The sequence below is a fragment of the Miniopterus natalensis genome, chromosome 2 (genome assembly GCF_054644295.1).
Source record: "Miniopterus natalensis isolate mMinNat1 chromosome 2, mMinNat1.hap1, whole genome shotgun sequence".
In the NCBI taxonomy this organism is placed as follows: Eukaryota; Metazoa; Chordata; class Mammalia; order Chiroptera; family Miniopteridae; genus Miniopterus; species Miniopterus natalensis.
In genome coordinates, this window is record NC_142082.1 from 116198198 (window position 1) to 116226043 (window position 27846).

The following is a 27846-nucleotide window of genomic DNA, read 5'->3' on the forward strand; positions in this document are numbered from 1 at the left end:
GAACGCCAATAACATAAAAAAGGACCAGTCAGAAATGAAGGCTACACTAACTGAAATGAAGAATAATTTATAGGGAATCAATAGTAGATTAGAAGATGCCGAGAATCAAATCAGCAATTTGGAATATGAGGAAGCAAGAAACATCCAATCAGAAGAGCAAAAGGAAAAAACAATCCAAAACCATGAAGATACTATAAAGAACCTCTGGGACAACTTCAAGCATACCAACATTCACATCATGGGGGTACCTGGAAGGAGACAAGAAGGAACAAGAAATTGAAAACTTATTTGAGAAAATAATGACAAAACTTCCTCTACCTGGTGAAAGAAATTGACTTACAAGTCCAGGAAACAAAGAGAGTCCCAAACAGAGGAACCCAAAGAGGCCCACACACAGACACATCATAATTAAAATGCCAAAGGTTAAAGACAAAGAGAGAATCTTAAAAGCAGCAAGAGAAAAGCAGTTAGTTACCTATAAGGGAGCTACCATATGACTGTCAGCTAATTTCTCAATGGAAACTTTGCAAGCCAGAAGGGAGTGGCAAGAAATATTCAAAGTAATGAAAAGCAAGAGCCTACAACCAAGATCTACCCTGCAAAGATATCATTTAGAATTGAAGGTCAAATAAAGAGCTTCCCAGACAAGGAAAAGCTAAAGGAGTTCATCACCACCAAACCAGTATTGCATGAAATGTCAAAGGGCCTTTTTTAAGAAGAAGAAAAAAACCCATAAAAATGATAAGTAATAAAATAGCAATAAATACATATCAATAATTGAATATAAAAATCAAAATAAACGAAAAAGCAGAACAGGAACAGACTCATATATACAGAGAACATTTTTAAGGGTGCCAGATGGGAGAGGGGGTGGGGGAATGTGTGAAAATGTGAAGGGATTTAGAAGTACAAATTAGTAGTTATAGTATAGTCATAGGGGTATAAAATAGAGCACAGGGAATATAGTCAATAATATTCTAATAACTAGGTATGCTGTCAGATAAGTATGAGATTTTTTGTAAGTTTTACTTACAAAACTTAGTAAGTTTTACAATGTCTAATTACTGGGGTGTACACCTGAAACTAATATAATATTATATGTCAACTCCAATTAAAAAATAAAAAAGGATTTTTAAACACCCCACTGACTTCATTGGAGAGGTCTTCCAGACAAAAACTCAACAAGGAAACAGTGACCCTAAATGACACACTACATCAGATGGATTTAATTGACATTTACAGAACATTCTACCCCAAAGCTGCAGAATATACACTCTTCTCAGGTGCACAGGGGACATTCGCAAAGATAGACCACATGTAAGGACACAAAACAAGTCTCTACAAGTTCAAGAAGATTGAAATCATATCAAGCATCTTCTCGGACCACAGTGGCATGAAATTAAAAATCAACTATAATAAAAACACTAAAAAACATTTAAACACATAGAGTTTGAAAAGTATGTTTTTAAACAAAAAATGGGTTACCAAAGAGATCAAGGAAGAAATCAAAAACTTCCTGGAAACAAATGAAAATGCACACACAACAACTCCAAATCTATGGGACCAATGAAAGCAGTCCTGAGAGGGAAGTTCATAACACTACAAGCCTACCTCAAAAAACAAGAAAAACTTCTAATAAACTCTCTAATTCTACAACTTAAAACTTAGAAAGGGAACAAGAAGAAAAGCCCAGAGTAAGTAGAAGGAAAGAAATAATAAAGATCAGAGCAGAAATAAATAACATAGAGACTAAAAACACAATACAAAAGATCAATGAAACCAAGAGCTGGTTCTTTGAAAAGATAAACAAGATTGATGAACCTTTAGCCAGAGTCATCAAGAAACAAAGAGAGAGGACCCAAATAAACAAAATCAGAAATGAAAGCGGTGAAGTAACAACTGACCCAACATAAATACAAAGGATTGTAAGAAAATACTATGAACAACTATATGTCATCAAGCTGGACAACCTGGATGAAATGGATGAATTCCCAGAAAAATGAAACCTTCGAAAACTCAATCAGGAAGAGTCAGAAAGTCTAAAGAGGCCAATAACTCCTGATGAAGTTGAAGCAGTAATCAAAGGGCTCCCTGCACACAGAAGCCCTAGCCCGGGTGGATTCACAAGGGACTTATACCAAACATTCAAAGAAGAATTAACACCTATCCTCCTGAAACTATTTCAAAAAATCCAAGAGGAAGGAACACTTCCAAACTCTTTTTACAAGGCCAGCATTAGCCTAATTCCAAAACCAGATAAACACATTACAAAGAAAGAGTATAGGCCAATATCCCTGATGAACATAGATGCTAAAATCCTCAACAAAATATTAGCAAATCAGATACAGCAATATATTAAAAAGATCATACACCATGACCAAGTGGGATTTATTCCAGGGATGCAAGGTTGGTACAATATTTGCAAATCAATAAACGTGATACATCACATAAACAAACTGAAAGACAAAAATCATATGATCGTATCAATAGATGCAGAAAAAGTATTAGACAAAACCCAACACCCATTTTTGATACAAACTCTCAACAAAGTGGGAATAGAGGGATCATACCTCAACATAATAAAGGCCATATATGACAAACCTACAGCCAACATCATACTCAATGGGCAAAAATTAAAACCATTTTCACTAAGAACAGAAACAAAACAAGGTTGTCCACTTTCACCACTCTTATTCAACATAGTACTGGAAGTCCTAGCCACAGCAATTAGACAAGAAGAAAACTTATAAAAGGCATCCAAATTGGAAAGCAGAAAACAAAACTGTCATTATTTGCAGATAACATGATATTATACATAGAGAATCCTAAAGACTCCACCAAAAAACTACTAGATTTAATAAATAAATTCAGCAGGGTAGCAGGATACAAAATTAACACCCAGAAATCGATGGCATTTTTATACACCAATAATGAACTCTCAGAAAGAGAAACTAAAAAAACAATCTCATTTATCATTGCAACTAAAAATGTAAGATACCTAGGAATAAACTTAACACATTGTATGCGGGAAACGTATTTATACGTTTTACTTTGACTGGTAGTAGAGTGCGCAATAAAAACTACCCGCAAACAATGTGTTAACCAAAGATGTAAAAGACCTTTACTCGGAAAACTACAGGACACTGAAAAAAGAAATAGAGGAAGATATAAACAAATGGGAAAATATACCATGTTCATGAATTGGAAGAATTAACATCATTAAAATGTCCATGCTACCCAAAGCAATCTATAAATTCAATGCAATCCCTATTAAAATACCAACAGCAAATTTCACAGATCTAGAACAAACACTTCAAAAATTTATATGGAAATAAAAAACACCCCAAATAGCCACGACAATCTTGAGAAAGTACAAAGTTGGAAGGATCACAATACCAGATATCAAATTATACTACAAAGTCACTGTAATCAAAACAGCCTGGTACTGGGACAAGAACAGACATATACATCAGTGGAACAGAACAGAGAACCTAGAAATTGATCCATGCCATTATGGTCAATTAATATTTGACAAAGGAGGCAAGAACATACAATGGAGTAAAGACAGTCTTTTCAATAAATGTTACAGGGAAAATTGGACAGCTACATGCAAAAAAAAGAAACTAGACCACCAACTTACACCATACACAAAAGTAAATTCAAAATGGATAAAAGACTTAAATGTAAGACATAAAACCATAAAAATCCTAGAAGAAAACATAGGCAGCAAAATCTCAGACATCTCTCGTAGTAATATGTTTGCTGATACATCTCCTAGGGCAAGAGAAACTAAGGAGAAAATAAACAATTGGACTGCATAAAAATAAAAAGCTTCTGCACAGCAAAGGAAACCATCAACAAAACGAAAAGGGAACACTGTATGGGAGAACATATTTGCTAATGACACATCGGATAAAGGGTTAATATCCAAAATATATAAGGAACTCATACAACTTAACAAAAGGAAGACAAACAATCCAATTAAAAAATGGGCAAAGGACCTAAATAGACACTTCTCCAAAGAGGACATACAAATGGCTAAGAAACATATGAAAAAATGCTCAATGTTGCTAATCATCAGAGAGATGCAAATTAAAACCACAGTGAGGTATCACTTCACACCTGTCAGAATGGCTACCATCCACAAGTCAATAAACTACAAGTACTGGTGAGGGTGTGGAGAAAACGGTACCCTAGTACACTGCTGATGGGAATGCAGACTGGTGCAGCCACTATGGAAAGCAGTATGGAGTTTCCTCAAAAGATTAAAAATTGACCTGCTATTTGACCCAGTGATCCCACTTCTAGGAATACAGCCTAAGGAACACAAAACACCAATTGCAAAGAACTTATGCACCTCTGTGTTCATAGAAGTGCAATTTACAATAGCTAAGATCTGGAAACAGCCCAAGTGCCCATCAGTGGATGAGTGGATAGAAAAACTGTGGCACATTTACACCATGGAGTACTATGCAGCTGTTAAAAAGAATGATATCTTATCCTGTGGCACAGCATGGATGAGTGAAATAAGCCAGTCAGAGAAGGACAAGTACCACATGATCTCACTTATACGCGGAATATAATAAACCCAAACTGATGAACAAATGGATCCAGAGACATAGAAGCATGGAACAAACTGAGGGATCTCAATGGGAAGGTAGAGAGTGGGGAATGAGAGGGGAAAGATTAATCAAAGAACTTTTATGTTTATAAGCATAACCCATAGACACAGACATTGGTGTAGGGAAGACCTGGGGGTGGGATGGATGCAGGATGGAGGGGATCAGTGGGGATAAAAAGGGGACATCTGTAATATTCTCAACAGTCAAGATAAAGAAACTTAAAAAAAAAAAGATTGACTTTGGAAGTCAGTGAAAGTCCCTTTGAAAAACAAAAAAGAAAAGAAATTAATGTATGGCAGATATCCATTCATTGATTAATTAAAATCTAGAATGAAAGATAAAAAATATATAAAATATAAAATAATATAAAATTTAATTTAATTTAATTTAAAAACAAAGTTTTTTAATGATTTTTAAAAAATAGTTTCCTAACACAGCCCTGGCTGTGTTTGGTGCATGGTCCAGTAGGTCAGGGCACACACCTAGGTTGTGGGATTGGGGCCATATGGTAGACAACTGATCTACATTTCTCTCTCTCTTGCTCATTCTCACTCGCTGTCCCTTCTTCTCTCTAATATTCTTAGGTGAGGATTTAAAAAAAAGAAGTATCCAGCAACAGAGAAATGACAAGAATGTCAGCTAACTTTAGGTCAAAAACACAAAAGTCATAAAGACAGTTGAGAGAGAATTTTAAAGTACTGGGAGAGAGGACTAGACTGCAAAGGTGAATGAGGTAATTTTCTGGGGTGATAAAAACGTTCATTATCTTGCTTGTGGTGGATTTTATACAATATTTATATTCATCAACAAAATTGATGAAGCTTATTATATGTAAATTATCTTTTAAAAAGTTGATTATATAAAATGTTTGTTAGTTTAGGGGAAACAGTGTTAGCATAATATGAGAGTTTCAGATTAGAATAACTTTTTTGATGAGGAAAATTAATTTTAAAAATTACAAAATATTTCCCTTTATTAACACCTAGATACTGCAGTGTTTCAAAGAGAGGCATGAAATCACACATGCTTATAATACATATAACTTTCTCTTTTAAGAAGTTAAAGCAAAATCAAATTATTGACAGAAAGGAAATAATTTTAAGTAGAAAGCCATGTGATTTAGATGACTAATAAGTAGTAATTCCCAACAAATAAATGTATTTCCTATAAATAAAAACCCAAGTTAACATCATACTAAAATTGTCACATTATCAGTAATGTGGATCAGAATTATCATTAGTTCATACCATAAAAAAATTATTTTAGGTTGAAAAATATTTTTAAACTATCCTTACAAAAGTATTTTGTCTTGAATAACTTTTAAATTATTTTTATTAACCTTTCCCAAGCAAATTGTATACACAAAACAATTTTCATCAAGTTATGCTTTCTGCAACTGTAGTAAAGTATGTGCATAGGGTGCAACAATGTTTTTTACCTCCAGTCTATTTCTTGAAGAAGTGGATTTCCAGTGATAGTCAGTTCACGGAGAGAATAGCATGCACCAAACCACTTTATGGCACTCATAAGGTCTACAAAAATAAACAATGAGATTCATTATGAAACATATTGCAGATAAAGAAAAGTAATCACAGATCATGAGCATTTTATTTAATTAGCTATTAAATAAACAACAAAAATTATTTGTTCTGCTGAAAATAATATGCTTTTAAGAAGAGACTTGTATCAAGAACACAAACTCTATTGTCAGAATATATATTTCTACCATGCAGCAGCTATGTGAACTAATGCAAATCATACAACTGATTTATGATTCAGTTCCATGCCTGTCTCACAGAGTGAGAATTAAATAAACTAAGGTGTGTAAAGGGCTTAAAACAATGCATTCCAGGTTGTAAACACAAAATCGGAAAAAGTGAAATCTAAAGTAAGATAAGTGGTAAAATTGAACATATCATTAAATAGAATTACATGGACCTATTAAACTTTCAAAAGTAAAAATAGGTCAGACTCGGAATTTCTATCCCAAAAACAATCATGAAACTGGACAATATATACGAAGCACCGGTTTTTAAGCCTGACTCTGAGAAAAGAGGAACCCACATGGTGAGTCTACAATCACAGTGGTTTTCTGCCTGAAAGCATTTTACCACTTGAGAGGAAGAAAGTAGAGACCAAACAATGAAGCTGCTTTGCTGAGTGAGGAGGCAACAATTAGAACTGAAGCTGGAATTTGTGGTAAAAAGTACTGAGAAGAAGCCGTGTGTATGTTGTGGGGGGAGGGAGTTGCAGGAAGAAGTCTATGTGAAGGTTTACTGCAGGTCCTAAGACAAGAGCTAAGTGCTACATAGACAGGCAAAACTCTGAAAAACCTAGCAGAGATCACCTTCTTGTAAGGCTGAGCTGAATGATGATACTAAAGTTCATGCATCAGTAAAAGACCCTGGAGCATCATCCCAGTCAAAATGAGACCTAATTGAGTATCTCAGAGTTTCAGCTAAAATCCAAAAGACTATGCAATTAGGAATGAAGTACCTGGAGGTAGGGGCATGCACTAAGAGTTGAAAACTAAAATGTCTTGTCCTAGGAGAGAATTAAATTAAGGCTGACAGAAACAAAATCATCCATCAATACTTTTACTGCTTGCCTAAATTAACACCCTTTAAAAGGAAGACAATGGCCAGACTCAGTAAATAAACTGTGAAATGTACAATAGTCAACATACAATTACAAACCACTAGATATAAAAAGAAATAGAAAAAGACAAGTATCACATGATCTCACTTATATGTGGAATATAATGAACAAAATAAACTGATGAACAAAACAGATCCAGAGACATGGAAGCATAGAACAGATTGAGGGATCTCAGAGGGAAGGGGAGAGAGGTGGTGGGAAGAGATTAAGCAAAGAATTTATATGCATAACCCATGGACACAGACAATAGTGCAGTAGGCCTAGGGGGTAGTGCGGGGTGGAGGAGATCAATGGGGGGTGGGGAGAAGAGATATTTGAAATACTTTCAAAAATAAAGATAAATTTTTAAAAAAGAAATAGAAAAATATGACCTATCGTTAAGAGAAAGTAGTTAATAGAAACACATCCAAAGTAGCCAAATGTAAATCAGTTTTGACAAAGACACCAAAGTAATTCAATGATGAAAAACCTTGTTCAACAAATGTTGCTAGGACAACTAAATATCTATATTAAAACCTAAATTCACCCCTTACTTCATACCATTTATAAAAATTAATCTGAGATAGGTCATAGGCTCAAAGGTAAAAACTAAAAGTATCAAGCTTCTATTAGAAAGCTAGAAAACACAGAAAATCATCTCAGTCTTGAGGTAGGGAACTACTACAAAGGACACAAAGAAAAATAATTATTAAAAAATGATAAATTAAATTTTATCACAATTTAAAACTTCTGCTCATCTACAGATAACATTAATAAAATTAATAAATAAAAGCATTCTGGGTGAAAATATTTACAAAACATCTCTCTGACAAAGAACTTCACCCAGAATATATGTATATTTATATAAATCAAAAAGAAAAAAGCAATAACCAAATTTTAAAAATGGTAAGACACTTGAATAGACAGAAAAACATACAGAAATTACCAATAAGTGAATGCAAAGAGGCATAATATCATTCCTCATCAGGAAAATGCAAACTAAAACCATAATGAAATATGAAATACAGAATACCCTGCAGAATCGAGCAATTGGTACTCTCGTACATTGCATGTGGGGCTGTAAAATGTTACAGCTACTTTGGAAAACAGTTTTTTCAATTTCTTATTAAGTTAAACATACACCTACTCTATTATCTAGCAATTACACTCTTACACATTTACCCAAGAGAAGTGAAAACATATATTCACAGAAAGATTTATACAAGAATTTCCATAGGAACTTTATAATCATAGTAGTGCCAAACCACATCAAAATATCAACCAACAGGAGACTGGACAAATTGTGATATATTAATATATCCATACAATGGACTACATCAGCAAAAAGCAAACAAACAAACAGACAAAAACTAATGGTATAAGTGACACAGTGGAATATTACATGAATGTTCAGCAAAGAGAACTGGAGACAACAGATAATGTACTGTTTGATCACATTAATATAAAAATGCATATCAGTCAAAATTAACCTATGGTGACAAACTAGAACTATAGTTGTCTTTATGAGGGGGCTGATGGGGAGTGGGGATGGGCAAACTTTGGGGCATTAGTCAACCAAATCAACTCACCATTCTTTAATTTAGTACACTTTTCATTAGTGTCTATACCTGTTAGGGGCCCACAAGTCAGACAAGTTTGTTTACTCATCTTCACTAGGCTACTTATTTCATAGATAATATATGAATTTTAAAAAACAATATAGTTATGACATATGCCCTGGTCTACCAGAAATATATGGAAGTAATATGATTTTAAAAGTGGAAAGAAAATTTTAACTGAATATTTCACCATGTCTTTGAAGGAGTTCAGAACATGCAGCTTCAATACGCCAGAATGGAATTTATAAAGCAGCAGATGCAAAGATACTCTGACCTTCCTTCTTTTTCTTTAAGCAGGAGATAAAAGTCCTACGTGAAAGATGCCCTCCCTATACCAGAAAGAAAGAGACATTCTCATCATAAGGACAGGAATAGAGGCTAAGAGAAATGTGTACAACAAACTTGTTAAACTAACCCTTATTTCCTAGTCACTTTTTCATTTAATTAAATTCCTTAACCCAAGCACCTTTGCCTCGTCACGTTTTCACAATTTACTGCTCTTGTTCAATTCTAACTGCTTCTTGGAATCTTTATTTTTCTTGGGAGAACTCCCACGTACATGTGAAAAAACACACACACCTACAATTAAAAACTTTTATTTTTTTTTTTCTGTTTTTCTTGTGTCAGTTTAATTCTTAGTTCCAGTCTAAGAAATTAAGAAGGTAGAGGAGAAATATTTCTTCCTCTATACCTTATTGTGTGTGTGTGTGTGTGTGTGTGTGTGTGTGTGTGCCCGCGCGCGCAGGTAATTTATAAATACCATTAACACATTGATCTAAAACAACTCCTCACCATATTTGGAACAGAAACTCAAAATTTATTTTTTTTTAAATTATATATTATTCTAAACTTACCAGAAAGACAATTGTTGCTGACATCTAGTTTTTCCAGAGAAACAAAATGGAAAAGTGGTGTGATTTTTGTCAAGCTGAAAACAAACAAACAAAAAAATAGAATTCATAAAAATTTTAAATTGGAATGTCTTTAACATAATTGAACTAACTATATAACTACACATCATATAACACAATTATACAGTGATAGGCAATTATATATAACTATATATACATATATACATATATATAACTATATGTACACTAAAATACAATTATAATAACATGTATTAACAGTACTTATTAAAATGTAATTATAAAATCTTAAGTATTTATTTTATAATGGAAAATTTATATTCATTTCTATGGAGAAATTATCATGAATTGTGAATTTCAATCACAAATGTCATAGACTTTAATGTATACAAGAAATTTAAATAAAAACAAGTGAATGCTTTGTTGCTAATTTTTTGTTTGGTCTTCATATAAGGCCAAATTTATAGAGAATTTATATTATTTATATATTTTTTCCTGGATCAAACACATAACTTAAACCATTAGAAGATAAAAATCATAAAAATATTTATTTTCACTTTTTGACAAGAGCTGATTAGAGTCATTAATTTTGCTTTTTATTAGATTGAAAGTATTATAAGTATTGTAAGTATCTAAAGTTACACTGGGTTATTTATAAATTGAAATTTATAAACAGTTCAAAAAATACAATAATAAAAATGTTTGATATCAATAGAATATTCAAGTCTGGCAAAAATACATGAATATTTAAAAACAACATTCTTATTAAATTATGCATTTTCAAATTCTAATAATAAACTTTCTTCCTACTTTTAAAAGTTCCCATCATTTTCTAAGATAAATTTGTCATTAAAAGCCATTAACACATTCAAGCAAGGAACATAAGTGATGTCCAAAATATTCACATCATTGGAAACAAAAGTCATAAAAGAAAAATTAACCTTTGTTTAATTTATATTTCTCACTAAGACAAGTCTACATTTACTCTGAACATGTCACATAACCCTAGATATTTGGAAATAAAAATTAAGCCAAATCATCTATATCTTTAAAAATATATATATGTTTCATAGGAAATATGTTCTCATCACAAATACAACAGTGTTCTGAACAAATTCCCACTACAAATGTTGGAACTCTATAACTGTTTAAAATATGCTTCAACTGAAGGAGTATGTTTGGTACAAAAAAGTGTGCATTCATTTCCAGTTCTTTTTAAAAATATTGTCCCTTCAATACTAGATTGGAGATTTCTGTCTGCATCTTTATTTCTAACAGCTCTTGGTGATTGAAAAAAAATACTATTATCTTGAGTTCAGAAGCTTACAGAGTAATACTGTGACTGGAGGCCTCATGGATCTGACACAAAACTATCCCTTGTATTGACCTTGACTCCTCTCTTGTACTATCCTGTTCTTTATTAGCAGAGAGACAGAGGATACTACTGGTGAAAAAATAGACTAAATAACAGGCTGGAAGATCTCTCTGAATGTAACCAATCCTAAATACAATATTACTACTTATACTAAACCAATACAACACTATTTCTTAAAAACAATTTCCAGGGGGAAAAATCCAAGGTAATAAAAAGTGGAAAGAAAATATTGGCCACTTCACTTATACATTTAACTTCATTATTTTTACACACAGTCCTTAATAGTAAAATTTATGTAAATGTTACATGTACACAGAAAAACAAAGAAATAAAGAAAAAAAGAAAAGAAGAAACTTAAAACGTTGTCAATATATACTTACTGGATTTAAGGCCTAATAGTAAGATATATCCTATTCAGGCAATTTCTACATTACTATTACAAGTAAGAAATTTAAGTTATTCAAGTGAAAATATAATTCTAATAAATGTATTTATTAACAGAAAATTCTTATTTGTTTTCTGCCTTTAATGTATTGCCAATACTAAGTCTTTGCTCTTCTACTAAAAGGATTTGGACAGATTAATTGATGAGTTTTCCTTTTTTCTCAGGGTACATCATTTTTTTCCATCAGTTAGTTATATAGCAACATATAGGTAAAATATAGGTTATATAAAGACATCAAGTAAAAGTAACTAAGAAAGCTTTAGAATTAAATACAAAAATCTGCTTTGCAAATATTTATTTAAGTAAAGAAATATTTGATCAAATTTTTTAAAATATTGAAATTTTATCTTTTCAGATAGCCATGCTTTTAGAATCATGTTCTTTGTATTTCTTGGAAATTTTAATCAGGAAAACTAGCTATTCATTCACCTTTATGACTATTCATTAGGATGCTAGAAATCTAATAGTAGAATCTTAAAAAAAACACACACACATGCACAAAAAAAAACTCTAGGACTTTTCCTTTTACTGACATTCTGTGTATATTTTTCCTAAGAAAATTCAAACCAGAAAGACAAAGGACATTAGTGAAAACCTAATACCATTTGACCTTGTCACATTAGCCCTGGGCATAAAAAAGATATAAATTTCAAAGACGACAAAAAGCAAAAGATTTGTACAATGAGCAGCCAATGGGTAATAGTTTCCACTTTCTGCTCCTACTTAGAGTCTCACTGGAAGTAGAAAGGCCTGTGAAGCCAGAGAGTCTCCCAGTTATAACTCCGCTGAGTCAAACTTAAAACAGTCACATGTCCTAATGAAAATTTAAAACAGAAGTCGGGATGAAACAAGTATTTCAGACAATATGTGCTAAGTATCATTCTTTATATGTATTTCATTTGTTGGAAAAAGAGCATATGGACATAATTTCTTGCTTGTGACGAAAATATTTATCAAAAATTAGAAGAAAAATATATATAATTTAAAAGGCTTACCAGCCACAAATCCAAATGTCTCACTTATAAAAAACTTTTTCAGGTTTGCAAAATGTATTCATATATTTCCCTTTTGAATCATCATTAAAATCACATAAAATAGGTAAGGTTGGTATTACTAACTTTTTTACACATGAAAAATAGTGAGGTTCCGGTAGCGAGAAAAGAGCTGTTCAATGTCAACTGACAGATAAATTGTAGATTCAGAATTCTAGCCTAAATCTGCTGATTCTGAATTTTACCAAACCTGATATGGTTCTGAAAAAGTCAATGCACATGTAAAAGCTTAATGTAAAATGGGTAATTTTTATTGACGAAGTAACCGCTTGAGCTAAAGCCGACCCAAGATGAGTAATTTTTAAAGTTTATGGTATTAGCTCACTGTAAAAATCCTAAAGTTGAAAATTACTTTTTATTATAATTTTAGAAAATAATTTTACTACTATATATGTCCATTCATATCAATGACATTTCCCCGGTTCCCTCAGACCTTCTCCCTTCATCCTCTGGGAAATGGCAGACATTTGAATGTGCAAAGAGCTTTAGAGACCCACAAAAGTGAAATTTAAATATAAGCGACAGCATTATTAAAAAGTTCAAAAAGCACATGTTATATAATAATTTCATCTTGTTTTTAATATAGTTGAGTTCAAAAATTAAGTTTTTTTATTCCTAAGAGTTTTTTGAGGGAAAGGACATATATTACTCAGTTCTGTATCCTCCAAAATAGCAACCACCACCTCAATATATAAAATGTATAAGGCTAAGCAAACAAAATTATAAATATTCGGTTAAGTATTCCAATTATCACTATCATCTCTAAAAGAAATTTTAATATAATTCCTGGTCATATCAGATTGATAGGGCAAAAGTGTATTAGCCAGTATTACTTTTAAAAGTAGAATATTTATTTGATGATTTAAATTTTTCAATAAAATTAAAGGCATTATTTCTCAGAAATGCTCATAATTTAAATATTTCTAATCTTTAAAATATCATGCTCATCACTGTGGCTTGAGAACCATTTCTATGGTATATGCTAGGAAGGTCAGTTACTGAGTGATTTATTGCATGTATATAAAGCACAGCTAAGTATTTCTATTAAAATTTTATCTCTTAACTGGAAATATTGAGAAAAGATCCAATAGGTTTTTGGATGGCCCAAATTACTTAAACATTGTTATCTGATAGAGCTGGCTCTGGAATAAATGTCCCTTTAAAGTCAAATCACCTTTCATATTTTAGATCTGATTAAAACAAGTTGAAGGTATTTTTGAATGCACATTCAGTTTTGATTTGTCAAATAGTGGAATAGTATAATAGGTATAAATTAAGCCACGCCCAAAGGATGAACATTATTGTGGCAGAGACTGAGAGAAAACTGTATTTTTTTGGGGGGGGTAAGGGGGAATAAATACATATATTAACATTGGGTTGTCCCTATTTACTTGTTTTGCAAGAATTGTGTAACTCAAAGAAAAAAATTGTGTTAAAGGTGATTCCTTTCCCCTACTCCATGTGCCTTTCAGGAACAAATTAATCATATTAGAGTGAAAAGTTTCAATGAAATATTAAGCAGAAGGAGACATACACGTATTGTGCTCTTGTTTTGGTTTCAATAGTTAATCTCTGCAAAGATCCAGATGTTTGGTGGTTTCAAATGGATCTTCTGTGACAGGTACCCATCTCGATTTAACATTAAGGTATTTTTTTAAGTGTTACTTTATATCCTTAGGGAAATCGAATTTAAATCAATCTTAACAGTTACAAAAAGACATGCAAGTTGAGAGCAGATTAAAAATCGTTCTTCCAGGACTTAATAAGTACCATTTGAGTGAACGAGACATCCTTCTGAATTAAATTAACTACCTCCTGTATTTTCCAAGGACTATATTCTTTACAAATATAAACAAACCTGCTCTGAGACTACTCTACATTTTTAAGAAGAAACAAAATGAGTAGGATGTGACAAACATCTATTAAAATACATAGTAGATGTATGTCAATACATGTTAATTTTTTAAATTCTATAAGGTTATATTTATAATTTATGTACCAATTTATTGTGATGCACTTTCTATGAATTACTGGGGGAAAACTAACAGCTTTTCTACTTATGAAGATCACACATTTAAGCAGTCATTTACTGAATTTATTGTTTAAGTACAATTCATCTTTACCTGTTTTGAGACATAGTCAGGTTTTGTAGTAAAGGCAGCCAACATAAAGAAAATGCTTCCACAGTTGAAATGCTGTTATCATCCAAGTACAATTCTCGTAGTAGTACATGATTCTCCAATGATGGAAGCTATATTTAAATTTGGGTCATTAGTTTATGTTAAACAAAATATTTTTGTCACTTAACCAAATTTAAAAATACGAAACTTATATCCTGCTAAACTGTGTATCATAAATGAAAATATAATGTTAGGAGAGTTTTAGTATAAATTAAATTTTTAATAATTGACTTTAGAATTAGAATTTTTTATAGAAGTTACTTCATGATGAATTTTAATTAGAACTGCATGATAGAAAATTTGATCCCACTTACATCCTGAAATATTACTTAAATGTTTTGATATATTATATTTTGGTACTATGGAAAACAAATATTAAATTTAATTCTTTAAAAAATATCCTAACTATGGTAAACATTTTTTAAATTAAGGAAAGTATACAATAGTTTAAAATAAACTGAAAATTAGATACAGCTGATAAGCAGAAAAAAGAAAAAATGCTTTTAAAATGTGTGGTTGATATTTCCATCAAATAAAAATGTTGTATTAATCACAGACATCAATTAATTCAAAGTAATTACCTCACTTAGATAATTTCCCTGTAACTTCAGTATTTGAAGCAATCCACAGTTTTCAATGCCCTCAACTTTAGTAAGATGATTATATGAGCAATCCAGGTATATAATGGTAGGAGTATCACAAAGGCCTTTTGTACTAATTAACTGATTGTGGTCCACAACTAGTCGATGAAGATTTTTCAAAGATTCTAAACCACCTGGAAAAAAAATTTCCAAGATCATTTGTATCACAATTCCTCAAGATTCTAAAGGAGAGTTTCAGAATAATTTTTATTTATATTTCCTAACATTTCTAATTACAAGTGAAGACTTAAACCAAATTCCTACTGAAAAATGTATAAATGTAAAATATATTATTATTTAAACTTGTACCAAGGAGATATATTTTTGAATGACATATTATATATCAATTGAAAATTGAACAAAATTCTAAAAGACATATATTGAGCACTGAACGTTTTCTTTTTCTTTTTTAATATATCTTTATTGATTTCAGAGAGAGGAAAGGAGAGGGAGAGAGAGATAGAAACATCAATGATGAGAGTCATTGATCTGCTGTCTCCTGCACGCTCCCAACTGGGGATCGAGCCCGCAGCCCGGGCATGTGCCCTGACCAGGAATCGAACCCTGATCACCTGGGTCCTAGGTCAATGCTCAACCGCTGAGCCAAGTCCAGCCAGGCTGTTTTCTTTTCAAATGACAATGAAACAGTGGATAGATAGAAGGGATCCTTTAAAAAAAAATTTTTTAACTCAATTTCAAGGGACTGATTTATTTTCAATTTATTTTAAGTATTGTTGGTATATAATGTTATATAGGTTAGATTCATTTCAGATGTACAAAATAGTGATTTGACATTTTTAATTTACATTCTTACTTAAGTATGAATATATAACATTAGAATTCCATTTTATTTCCACTGAGATATCTACCTTAAATTCCCAAATGAAGTAGGTACAACCATATTATAACCAATGGAGCAATGAAGCAACCTAAGTGTTCACTGATAGACAAATGGATAAAGAATATTCCATTGTACACATATATACTGAAATATTACTCAGCCATAAAGAAAATGAAATCTTGCCATATGTGACAACATGGATGGACCCAGAGGATAATATGCTAAGTGAAATAAGTCAGACAGAGAAAGACAAATACCATATTATTTCACTTACATGTGGAATCAAAAACTCAAAATAAACAGACAAGACAGAAACAAACGCATATATACAGAGAACAAACTGACAGTCACCAGGTCAGAAGGAGGATGGGTGGATGAGTGAAAGAGGTAAAAGGGATTAAGTAGAACAATTGGTGGTTATAAAAATAGTCACAGGTATGTAAAGTATAGCATAGGGTATATAGTCAATAATACTGTTATTACAATATTATTGTATGCTGTCATATGAGTATGAAACTTAACAGACTGAACACTTTGAAAGGTATATAAATGTCTAATCACTATGTTGTATACCAGAAACTAATATAAAATTATGTCAACTGTAACTGAAAAATAAATTTAAAAAATAAAACCAAAGAAATATTAGCATAGTCTTCATGTATTTCAAGATTGTCACAAGTGGCCTATTTTTTGCTCAGATAAACTTAAAATAAATACGATACTAACTAAAAAGCATTAGCGAAGGCTAAGACTATTGCTCAGTAGTTACAGGAAAGAACTGAGAAGGCTGTTTAAATAAACCATCAGGAGTTAGTGTTGGAAAGAGATGCTGAGATAGTCTGTAAGACTTTCGTGGAAGAGCTATTCTGCTATTAGGAGAAGAAGAAAAAAAGGAAAATCCTACCATTTGTGACAACATGGATGGACCTGACCTCACTTATATGTTGAACCTAAAAACAAACAAACAAACAAAAACCTAAAACCTTGTCGAAAAAGAGATCAGGCTTGTGGTTACCAGAAGTAGCGGGTAGGGGATGGGAAATTGGAGGAAGGTGATCAAAAGGCACACATTCCCAAGATAAATAAGTACTAGGGATACAATGTACACATGATGACTGTAGCTAACACTGCCGTATAATATATAGGAAAGTTGTTAAGAGAGTATATCTTAAGAGTTCTCATCAAAGAAGAATTTTTTTCCTTTTTCTTTATTGCATCTATATGAGAAGATACATCTTAGCTGACCCTATTGTGGTAATAATTTCACAGTATATGTAAATCAAACCATCATGCTGTACATCTTAAACTTATACAGTGCTATATGTCAATTATTTCCCAATAAAGCTGGAAAAATGGAAGATATTAAAAATCTAGAAAATGTTATTTAGATTGAACCATGGACTATATATGCTCTCTATAGTAATACCTTGTTACATGAAATAAACAATTCCAGAAAACTGAAAATATCATTCAAGCTCTAGAGTAAGTACTGGTGAGCAAAATGTACATATGGAGTCACTGAGGTTAAACCTTAGAGAATCAAGCTCCATTCTGACTGTCTTGTCAAAGTCCACAAAATATTTTCAATTACATGTTGAAATAGAAACATTCTTCTACCAAAAAAGTTATTTGATAAGCTTAAAGATAATCTTGAAAGAAACATCATTAGGTATAAAAACGAATATCTGGAATTTATATAATCAATTCGCCCTGGAAAATTTTTAAACATTTAACTAAAGCCCAGCTGGTGTAGCTCAGCGGTTGAGCATCGACCTAGGATCCAGAAGATTGCGGTTCGATTCCCAGTCAGGGCACATGCCCGGGTCGCTGGCTTGATCCCCAGCAGGGGGAGTGCAGGAGGCAGCTGATTAGTGATGACTCTCATCATTGATATTTCTATCTCCCTCTCCCTTCCTCTCTCTGAAATCAATAAAATATATTTTAAAAACAAACAAACAAAAAATTTAAATATATTTCTTTGATAATATATTGTGATTTACAGAAAGGACAAACAGCCTTTCACCAAAAATGGAGAAATAAGAGTCAAGTAACATTACCAAGATCTCACAAGAAAACTTAATTCTATTTCATATTTTTAAAATTCATATAATGTTATTGTAAGGATTACGAGTGTGTTGTAAAATACTTTATAGAGATACATTTTAAGAAAAAATTATATTTCAAAAGTGCAGTATCTTTAATAGTTTGAGTCAAAGCAGCTTAACTTATGAATAGTTATTTCTTATAAAAAATAACATATTTTATGCTAAAAGTAAATTTTTATAATGAGAAATAAATTATACAATATCTAAGAGAATCAGAAAAATGAATAGAAGACCCAAAAAGAAAAAAGAGAGTAAAATTTAAATTTAAGCAGTAACCTTACATTTTTAGATTTTTATCTAGGATCAATATACAAGTATTTTTTTCTGTAATGGAAAATAGCAATTATGACTGAGAGAAAATTGTTATCTGATGTCATTCAGGGGGTAAATTGTTCTGCCCTATAAGATATTTGAATAGTCAAAATAATAAACCAATTATGTATTACCAATTCCAAGGAATTATAGACTATTACATATAATAGTTAATATGTATTAGCCGCAACATAATTTAAAGTCTGATGAAAAAAAATCCTTTGGAGTATAGTATGCTTTATGATTGTATCTAATAAGCATCAAGTTACCCACTGAAGCAGATAACTGCTTTCCAGCCACAAGGAGATACTAATTAATATAAATTTGTAGTTGTGTAACTTCAAATGTCCTTTATCAAACATTTAAATGTCTTAACAAAGCTACTTTTATAAGTTCAATATTTTTAAAAGCCATGTACATTACTCTTAAGTTTTTCAGAGCTAATCAGAAATAGAAGTTTCTATTAACTCATTAGAATGGAGAATACATTTGTGAAATTTTCAAAGGTCACCCAAAAAGAGAACCAAGCATAAAACATTAGGTTGCACACTGAAAAAAGGTAAGAGATTTGGCATAAGAAGCTGAAAGCAAATAGCAAATAAAGCAGAAGAACAACTGGAAGAAGAACGGAGGAAGAGGCAAACTAAATACTGTGAGGATGACAGTGGTTAGTAAAAACAAAAATAAAACTATATAATTTTTCAATTATCAAAGGCATTTTTATTTACATTAATTTACATATGATCAACAGTGTGAACCAGCGTGGGCAGAACAGTATGAAGGGGCCACTGCTTTGGCAGTGATAAAACAGGTTTTGCTAGAGGCATCAATGGAGTAACCCATTTAGAAGCCACAGTGCCGTGGAAGTGGAGACAATGAGAGTAGACTATTATTTCAATACTTGATAATGGGGAGATATCATCCAAAGTCCTTAAAATGGCCCACAAAATCCTATCTCTGAATTCACCCTCTACTATGGTCCCCTTCTTCTGGGTCAGTCTAGCATGACCTCCTTGCTGTTCCTCAAACGTGCCACACATGCTTCCACCTTAGTGTTGTGTGTATACATAAGAAACAGCTATCAGTGTATAACATGTCTGGCCAGGAAGAATAAAACAAAACTTATCAGATAATTTCAAATATTAAGACAACATGATTTTCAACCAAATATACAGAGAAGGTACCATTAGTCTATCATACAAAAGAGATTCCAATCTGGTGAAAGTAGTATGATTTCAAGCTTCAGATACAGAGGCATATTTGATTGAGCATTTCTACTTCTAGGAATCCATTATATAGTAATACACAAAAAATAAATGAAATAATGTATAGAGGGGTTGTTGTCATATTATTTAAAAATTAAAAAATGGAGATAAGTTAAATGTCTATCAGTAAAGAAATAGTTAAATAAATCATGGGGTATGTATAAAATGAATATATATAATCTTCAATATGAAGCATTCTGACAAGGAAGAATGTCTATGATATATTACTGTATGTAAAACCTAAGTTGCGTACATAGACTTTTAATGCCTGAGTATACCTGGATCTAAATCTACACATCTATAACTGTATTGCATAGGACAAGGTTTTGACTGATTCATAAGCAACTGAGAACAGTGGTTACTCCTACAAAATGAAAAACAGAAGGTGTAAGGAGAGAGAGAAAATTTCACTGATTATGTTGTATACTTCCCTATTTTTAAAATTTTTAAGTGAGAATGCATTTCTTGTGTAATATTTTTTTTAAAAATCAGAGTAAGTATTGGATAGAACTGTTATTCTGTATTTAATCCTAACCAACAGTACCAACAACAAAAGGTGGTTGTGAACTGCAGCAAAACTTGGGAAAATCTGATTCTGTCATCCATCCAAAGGGTTTGTTATCTACCCAAAGTGGAGGAACTCTGTACGTGAATAGTAGGGCATACTTCTTAGATTTCAAGATGAAAATTTTAAAGGAAATTCAGTGAAATGATAAAATGAAAATTTGGTAGGATCTCTAAAACATTGGTCTATATGTAACAGTGAGGAGGATTTGCATTAAAAATATAGCAAATATTGATTATATAACCTAAAAAATTTAGCTTAAACAGAAAATCATCTAAAAAATATGTGGAGCTAAGGTCTGCCAACAACCATGAGAGTGAGCTTGGGAGTAGTTTTTTCAGCCTCGGTGAGCTGTGGGATGAAGGCAGTCCTGGTTAACAGCTTGACTGCAACCTCATGAGAGACCCTGAGCCAAAACCACTCAGCTAAGCCAATCCCAGATTCCTGATCCACAGAAAATATGAGGTAGTAAATGTTTGTGGCTTTAAATTCTAAGTTTCAGGGTACTTTGTTTCACAACAATATATAACCTAATACAGTAAGTATTCTAGTCTGAAGAAAACATGAGAAAGAAGAAAATATATTAAAAATGCTTTGGGTTATGGAAGATCATTTAAAGAAATTTAATGTAACAAAAACTCAAAAATATTAAAACAACACATATAGGTAAACAAATGAGCCAAAATGGACATGACAGGCTATTAAGTAATTTAGAAACAACATTTATAGAACAGAGAGCTGAAGACTATGTTGCCAACAAAGCAGAGATAATCACACTGGGAATAAAATGTGAAGCAGAAGATAAAAAGACATAGATTAAATTAATTCAACAGTAATAGACATGAAAAATAGACAAAGTCAACCAAAATATAGATCATCTATGACTGAAAAATGAAATTAAGCCAAAAAAGTTTTCATGTATATAAAATCAAAATTTTCCAGAATTGGAAGAATAACTTAACCTGTAGTTTTGAAAAGATATTACATTCCAAGACAAAGTTGTGTAGTTTTATAGACAACAAGATGCTTCTTGGTTAAGTTACTGATCAAGGACAAAGAAAATGTTATTCAGGTATACAGACACAAATCAGTTATGGGGAGAGAGAAATCAAGTTAGCCTGTGGGTTTACCACAGCAACACACTATATCATGTGTGCAGTGGAGCAATGTCCACAAAGTACCAAGTAAAAGTGTGACCTAAAAATAGGATGCCCGAAGATATACTCATTTGAATATGAAGGCATTGACAGATATTCTCAAATGTGAAAGAATTCAGTGAATATAGCATCCATTTGCTCATTTAAAAAATATTTAAAAAGAACTAATGAACTGTGTAATCCCGACAAGTAGAACATGAAAGAAGTAAAATTGTAAAAAGAACTAGTAATGACCCATTTTCATACAAAGCTAATGCTGCTAAAAAAAAAAAAAAAAAAAAAAAAACTAAAAAAAATATATAAATAACCCAGCCGGGCGTGGCTCAGCAGTTGAGCACAGACCTAGGATCTGGGAGATCCCAGTTCAAATCTTGGTCAGGGCACATGCAGGGTGTGGGCCCGATCCCCAGTAGGGGGCATGCAGGAGGCAGCCCATCAATAATGACTCTCTCGGGTTGTGCATATATGCATATAAATTCTTTGGTTACTCTCTCCCCCTCCACCCGGACAATGGTGGGGAGAATGACTGGGGAGGGGAAAGGAATGGGGGGAAGGGGAACGGGTCATTGGGGAGAATAAGGGACATCTGTAATACTTTAAACAAAAATAAAAATTATTTTAAAAAAATTAAAAAATTTAAAAATGACTCATCATTGATGTTTCTATCTCTCTCTTTCCCCCTCCCTTCCTCTCTCTGAAATCAATAAAGACATATTTAAAAAAACAAACAAACATAAATAGCATCATAAATCCCAATGTAATAAAAATTGTGATGGGAAAATGATTGGAGAAAGTACAAATATTCTAATTTATTCTTCCTTAAAGAGTAGTTCATTTTGTCCAAAATAGATAAATCAAAAGCACAAGTTTTAATAAATTACTGAATAACAAAAATGATATAACTGACAAAACTGGAAGGGGATCTTAAAAAATGTTTCCAAATGATTTGTTTAGAAAGTAAACAATTCTCAGTTCAAAATCTAAATAAATATGGCAGGCAAAGAGAATAAGCAGAACAGTAAAGGCAGTCTACAGTGTGAGAAAATTTGTTAAATCTGATAAACACGAAGACCAATTTCTACAGCCTTACAGTCTGAGGAGGCAAAATTCAAAATTCATTTATAGTAGACAAGTATAACAGACAATCCCACATGCATATGGAAGCTCGATCACCAAGACCCAACCAGAGGACAGGAAATTAAATTGTGTGTCTCAAATCTCAGTATTAAGCAAAAGGGGGGCTGGAAATCTACCCCTTGAATTAATAAACACAAGCTGATTCGTTCATAGGTTTGCAGCTAAAATTCATTTTAGTCATGATCAGAAAACTTCCCCCTAAAATGTAGCACAAATGATTCTAGATTACTTGTGTTCCATGGCATCTGAGAAATCAATCCTCTCTAAAGAACAAACTTTCACCCCATATAAAAGAATAAATACAAAGCCTAAATTTTAAGGGAAATAAATGGGTGACAAAAAAATCACATGAAATATACAATAAAATAAGGTGCCATAAATAAGAGTTAACGAAAGCATTTATTCCAGGAAAACTAGACCCACATGGAAATTAGAATGAATTGAAATTAAAAACTCAATAACCAGGATTAATAGCAAGTTAGAAATTGTCAACTGGAATATAGATATATAGAAATTATCTAGAGACAGCAAAAAGACAGAAAGATAGAATATAGAAAATATAAAAGCTAGCATCAGAAGATAATATATATCTAGTGTTTCAGAAGGAGAGAAAAAAATGACCAGAAAAAAACATTTGAAAAGATGGCTGACAAATAGCCAAATAAAATTAGAGTGCAAGTCACATATTTATTAACTGCATCAAACAGGCAGGGTGAATGAAAAAGAAATCCACACCAAGACACATCAGAGTAAAAGTGCATAACAGCAATAATAAAGGAAAAAATACTTTAAAAAGGCATAGAAAATACTCTCTGAAGTTCCAGAAATGTAACTGACATCTGAATTTTAATAGCAACAGTGGAAGTTAAGAAGTAGTGGAACAATATTTTCAAATTACTGAAAGTTAATAAAATTCAATTTAGAAAAATGCAGTCAGTTAAATTATTCGAATATGAATGTTAAACAAAGACATTCACAGACAAAATCTGGTAGGATTTTCCACCAAATATTACTACAAGAAATTTTAAAGGATCTATATCAGTCAAAAGAAAAGTGATTTAAGATCTTAAATGAAAGAAGAGTACAGGGCATAAAAGCAATAAATATGGGCAAATATAATCAAACTTTGGCTTTATAAAATAACCATAATATAGTCCACGAAGAGTTAAATAAAAATGCATTTAAAATCCTGAATGAAAAAACATATACATGTTAGGAAAGTTGAGGTAGGGATATAAAATAACTTGAGATGACTTGAGCACATTTTATCACTTCCAGGGTGACCACTAAATTAATTAATATGTAGCTATCAAAGGAATTAAGAAAAAAGAAGAAATGAGAGAAAAAACACACAGCACTCAACTCAAAACAAGACAAGGTGTGGGGGGGGAGGAATAGAAAATGTAGCAAAGGCTTTCTGTTTACAGCTATAATAGATTAGGTAAGTAATTAGAACCAATTCTTTATTGATAACTAGAAAAAAATGATAAAATAGAGCCATATCTGTTCAAGGCATTAAACAACTAAAATAATATAGAAGAAGAGGTTTAAGTTCCAGAAAAAGTGAAATGAGCACATTACTTAGGATATCTATTAATTCTAGGAAAAAAGAATGGCTTGCAACACTAGGGAGTCAAAATGTGGGCTCCAGGGCTCTTCTCAGAGAAGGAGGCCTCGTGAATCGCTACCTTACTTTTGGTTGGGACCTCCATGTGCTACACATTAATCCAAGTATAGAATGGCTCCCAAAGTACTGAAACCCAGCCTTAAATAGTCTCAATATCAACATATGTATAAATTTAGGTGCATAGAGATTGCTAGTGCTTGTAGCTCCAAACAGTAAAGATCTCTGGAAGAAAACAACAGCATCATAGCCTCAAATGAATTATACAGTTTTATTTTCTTAGTGCTCTCTGACTACAAAATAATAAAAAATTAAAGCACGTACATAACATCGTGTGAACAAAAAACAACAAAAGCAACAGAAAACAGAAGACATCCACAGGGAATCAGATAATTAAGTTATTAAACACAGAATTAACAAAACTTTGTTATACACATAAAATAAAAGCTAAAATATAAAAATTTACATATTAGATATTATAAAATGGTAATTGAGTGCTAAATAAAAGCAAAGAAATTCTAAAACTGAAAAACTACAATAACTACAAACAAGATTCCATGGACAGATTGGAGAATATATTAGACACAGCTGAAGAGAGATTTAATAAACTAACAGTCACAATAAAACATCCAGAGTGGTGCATAGAGATGCAAAAGAAATATAAAAAATTATGAGTATAATTATAAAAGTATCAAAGGATTATAGGCTATAAGGGGATCTATATTTCTGTAGATATATGATACCATTGTAATTAACCTAATTAATAATAGGAAAGGAGCAAAGGGAAGGCCAAATATAGGGAGGCCATTCGGACAGCTTCACCGGGAAGCTAAAGTTTTATACTCCCCAGGGAGTCATCGGTCCATTCCCTGATGATCACTGGGGGAAGGGACTGCACAGGGAGGAAGACAGACATATGCCCAGGAAAGCTGGGGGGACGAGTGAAAGTTCTTACTGTCAGTCACATCTGGGATCAGAGGTCATTGGCGAGAATGGGCGTGGTCACTGCAATCAAGGGAAGATTTGAAATATTTAATTCCCTAAACAAAGGAATTTGCTCTCTTGGTGGACTCCTGGCTTTAAGGCTCTCATGCTTCTGCTCTCCTGCATCACCCACATGGCTCATGACCATGTGGACCCCACACACAATGGACTAATGGACTGCAACTAGCCTGATGCTGAACTGAACCAGGCTGCAACATGGAATGGAAACTCTGAACATTGGCTTTGCTTCTAGGTCTACTGAAGACCTAACTACACTTCTTCTATAACTGGACTAAGGGAAATGGGTCTTGGAAAATGCAGAGATGTAATTCCTCTCAAATAAAAATCACTCATCCTCCTGTGCAAGTCACAGAAAATTCTTTTTCTTGAGATATCATAAGGACACCACCCCCAGCACTCAGTGGGGAAAGGGATACCCAACTTCCACAGATAACACACACACATATATATATACATACATATACATATAAATACATATATATACATATAAAGAAATGACTTCGAATTTTCCAACACTGGATAAAGACACCAACCCATAGATTTAAGAGTCACAATGAATTGAAACAGAATTAATTCTAAGGTGACCACAAGTAGGAACATCAAAATAAACTGATGAAAACAACAGACCAAAAGGAAAATCTTAAAAAGGGAAAAGAATATTATCTTCCAAGGATCAATAATTAGGTTGTTACATATCAGCTTAAAGAGGGAAAGACAGTATAAAATGGAATATATTCACAATGCAAAATATATGCCAAATGGTAAGTCTATTTCAAAAAATACATACATACACAAATGTGTATGTGTGTGTCTATGTTAAAAACATACTTAACCAAATAAAATCAGAAAAAAATTTCATCCCAGCAGACATGCACTAGAAGAAATATGGCAGGTGAAAAATGAAATACAGAACAATGGAAAGGTTTTAAAAAGTAGGTAAATCCAAATAATGACTTTATAAAATAATAATGTCTTAAGGCATTCCAAACACACACAAACTCATTCTCTCTCTCTCTCTCTCTCTCTCTCTCTCTCTCTCTCTCACACACACACACACACACACACACACACACACACAAGTTGGAAGGGAGTTAATGAAGTTTAAGTGTTCCATGACTTTAACATTGGCTTAGAAAAAAGAAAGTACAAAATAAATTTTGATTTGGTAAATCAAGAAGGCATGATATAATACCTATAGTAAACCAAAAGAATAGTAAAATAATAGTATAAAACTGGTAATATAATAGAAAGAAAAAATTGAATAATTTAAAACCTCAACCAAACCAAAGAGAAAAAAACAAACAAAACAGAACAAATAGAATCAAATAGCAAGAGTGTAAAATTAAACTCAAATATATCAATAAATGCACTTAATTATTGAATTACACAAATGATTATTAAGGACTGCTAAAAATCAAAGTTAGAATTTGTCAGGCAGCCTTGATAAAATAATAACAAAGACAACATATTTTTACATTACATAAAAGAGACATACTATAAATAGAACTTGTAGAAATATTATAAATAAAAGAACAGAAAAAGATATATTATGTAAACACTAAATTAGTAATTCTCCAAATGTGATACAGAGGAATCCCCCTGCACCTAGAGATGCTTTTAAAGGTTCTATGGAGCCTAGCCAGGGTGGCTCAGTGATTGAGCATTGACCTATGATCCAGGAGATCGAGGTTTGATTCCCAGTCAGGGCAGATGCGCGGGGTTGTGAGCTAGATCCCCAGCAGGGGGCATGTAGGAGGCAGCTGATCAGTGACCCATTATTGATGTTTCTATCTCTCTCCCTCCTTCCGTCCTCTCTCTGAAATCCATAAACATATATTTTTTAAAAATAAAATAATAAAATTAAGGTTCTATGGAGTCAAATCTATGTTCATAATAATTCTAAGACATTATTTACCTTTTTTACTCTCAGTTGTTCCAGAGCCAGTGTAAAATTTTACTCTCAGTTTTTCCAGTGGCCTGGCTGGTGTGGCTCTGTGGTTGAGCATCAACCCATGAACCAGGAGATCACGGTTCGATTTCCGGCCAGGGCACATGCCCGGGTTTGGGTTCAATCTCCAGTGGGGGGCATGTAGGAGGCAGCTGATCAATGACTCTCTCTCATCATTGATGTCTCTCTCCCACTCCTTTCCTCTAAAATCAATTAAAAAAATATTTTACAACAATTTTAAAAAGAGCATATAGTGGAGTTTTCCAAAGGCTACATGAAGTATGATATTATAGCAAACTGAATGGAGAAGAAACTATGGAAATCCAGCTGTCTTGTGTTAATCAAAACACTAAAGAGATGTGTAAATATGGGTAACAATGACCCTCTTCTCATTAGTCCTTTTTATTTAAAAAATATAGTTATAATTTATAAAACTGTTATGAATGC

General features: G+C 32.4%; 1 protein-coding gene across 1 annotated transcript in view; it reads right to left on the reverse strand.

Annotated features, from left to right (window-relative positions):
* LRRIQ1 (leucine rich repeats and IQ motif containing 1) overlaps positions 1 to 27846 on the reverse strand; it is a 200070-nt gene that overhangs the window by 137033 nt on the left and 35191 nt on the right. The window contains exons 10-13 of the mRNA XM_016199434.2: positions 15381 to 15574; positions 14743 to 14870; positions 9733 to 9806; positions 6061 to 6154 (exon numbers count right to left, since the gene is read on the reverse strand). Of these exons, the coding sequence (XP_016054920.2) occupies positions 6061 to 6154; positions 9733 to 9806; positions 14743 to 14870; positions 15381 to 15574 (490 nt within the window). The remainder of the gene's footprint in view (positions 1 to 6060; positions 6155 to 9732; positions 9807 to 14742; positions 14871 to 15380; positions 15575 to 27846) is intronic.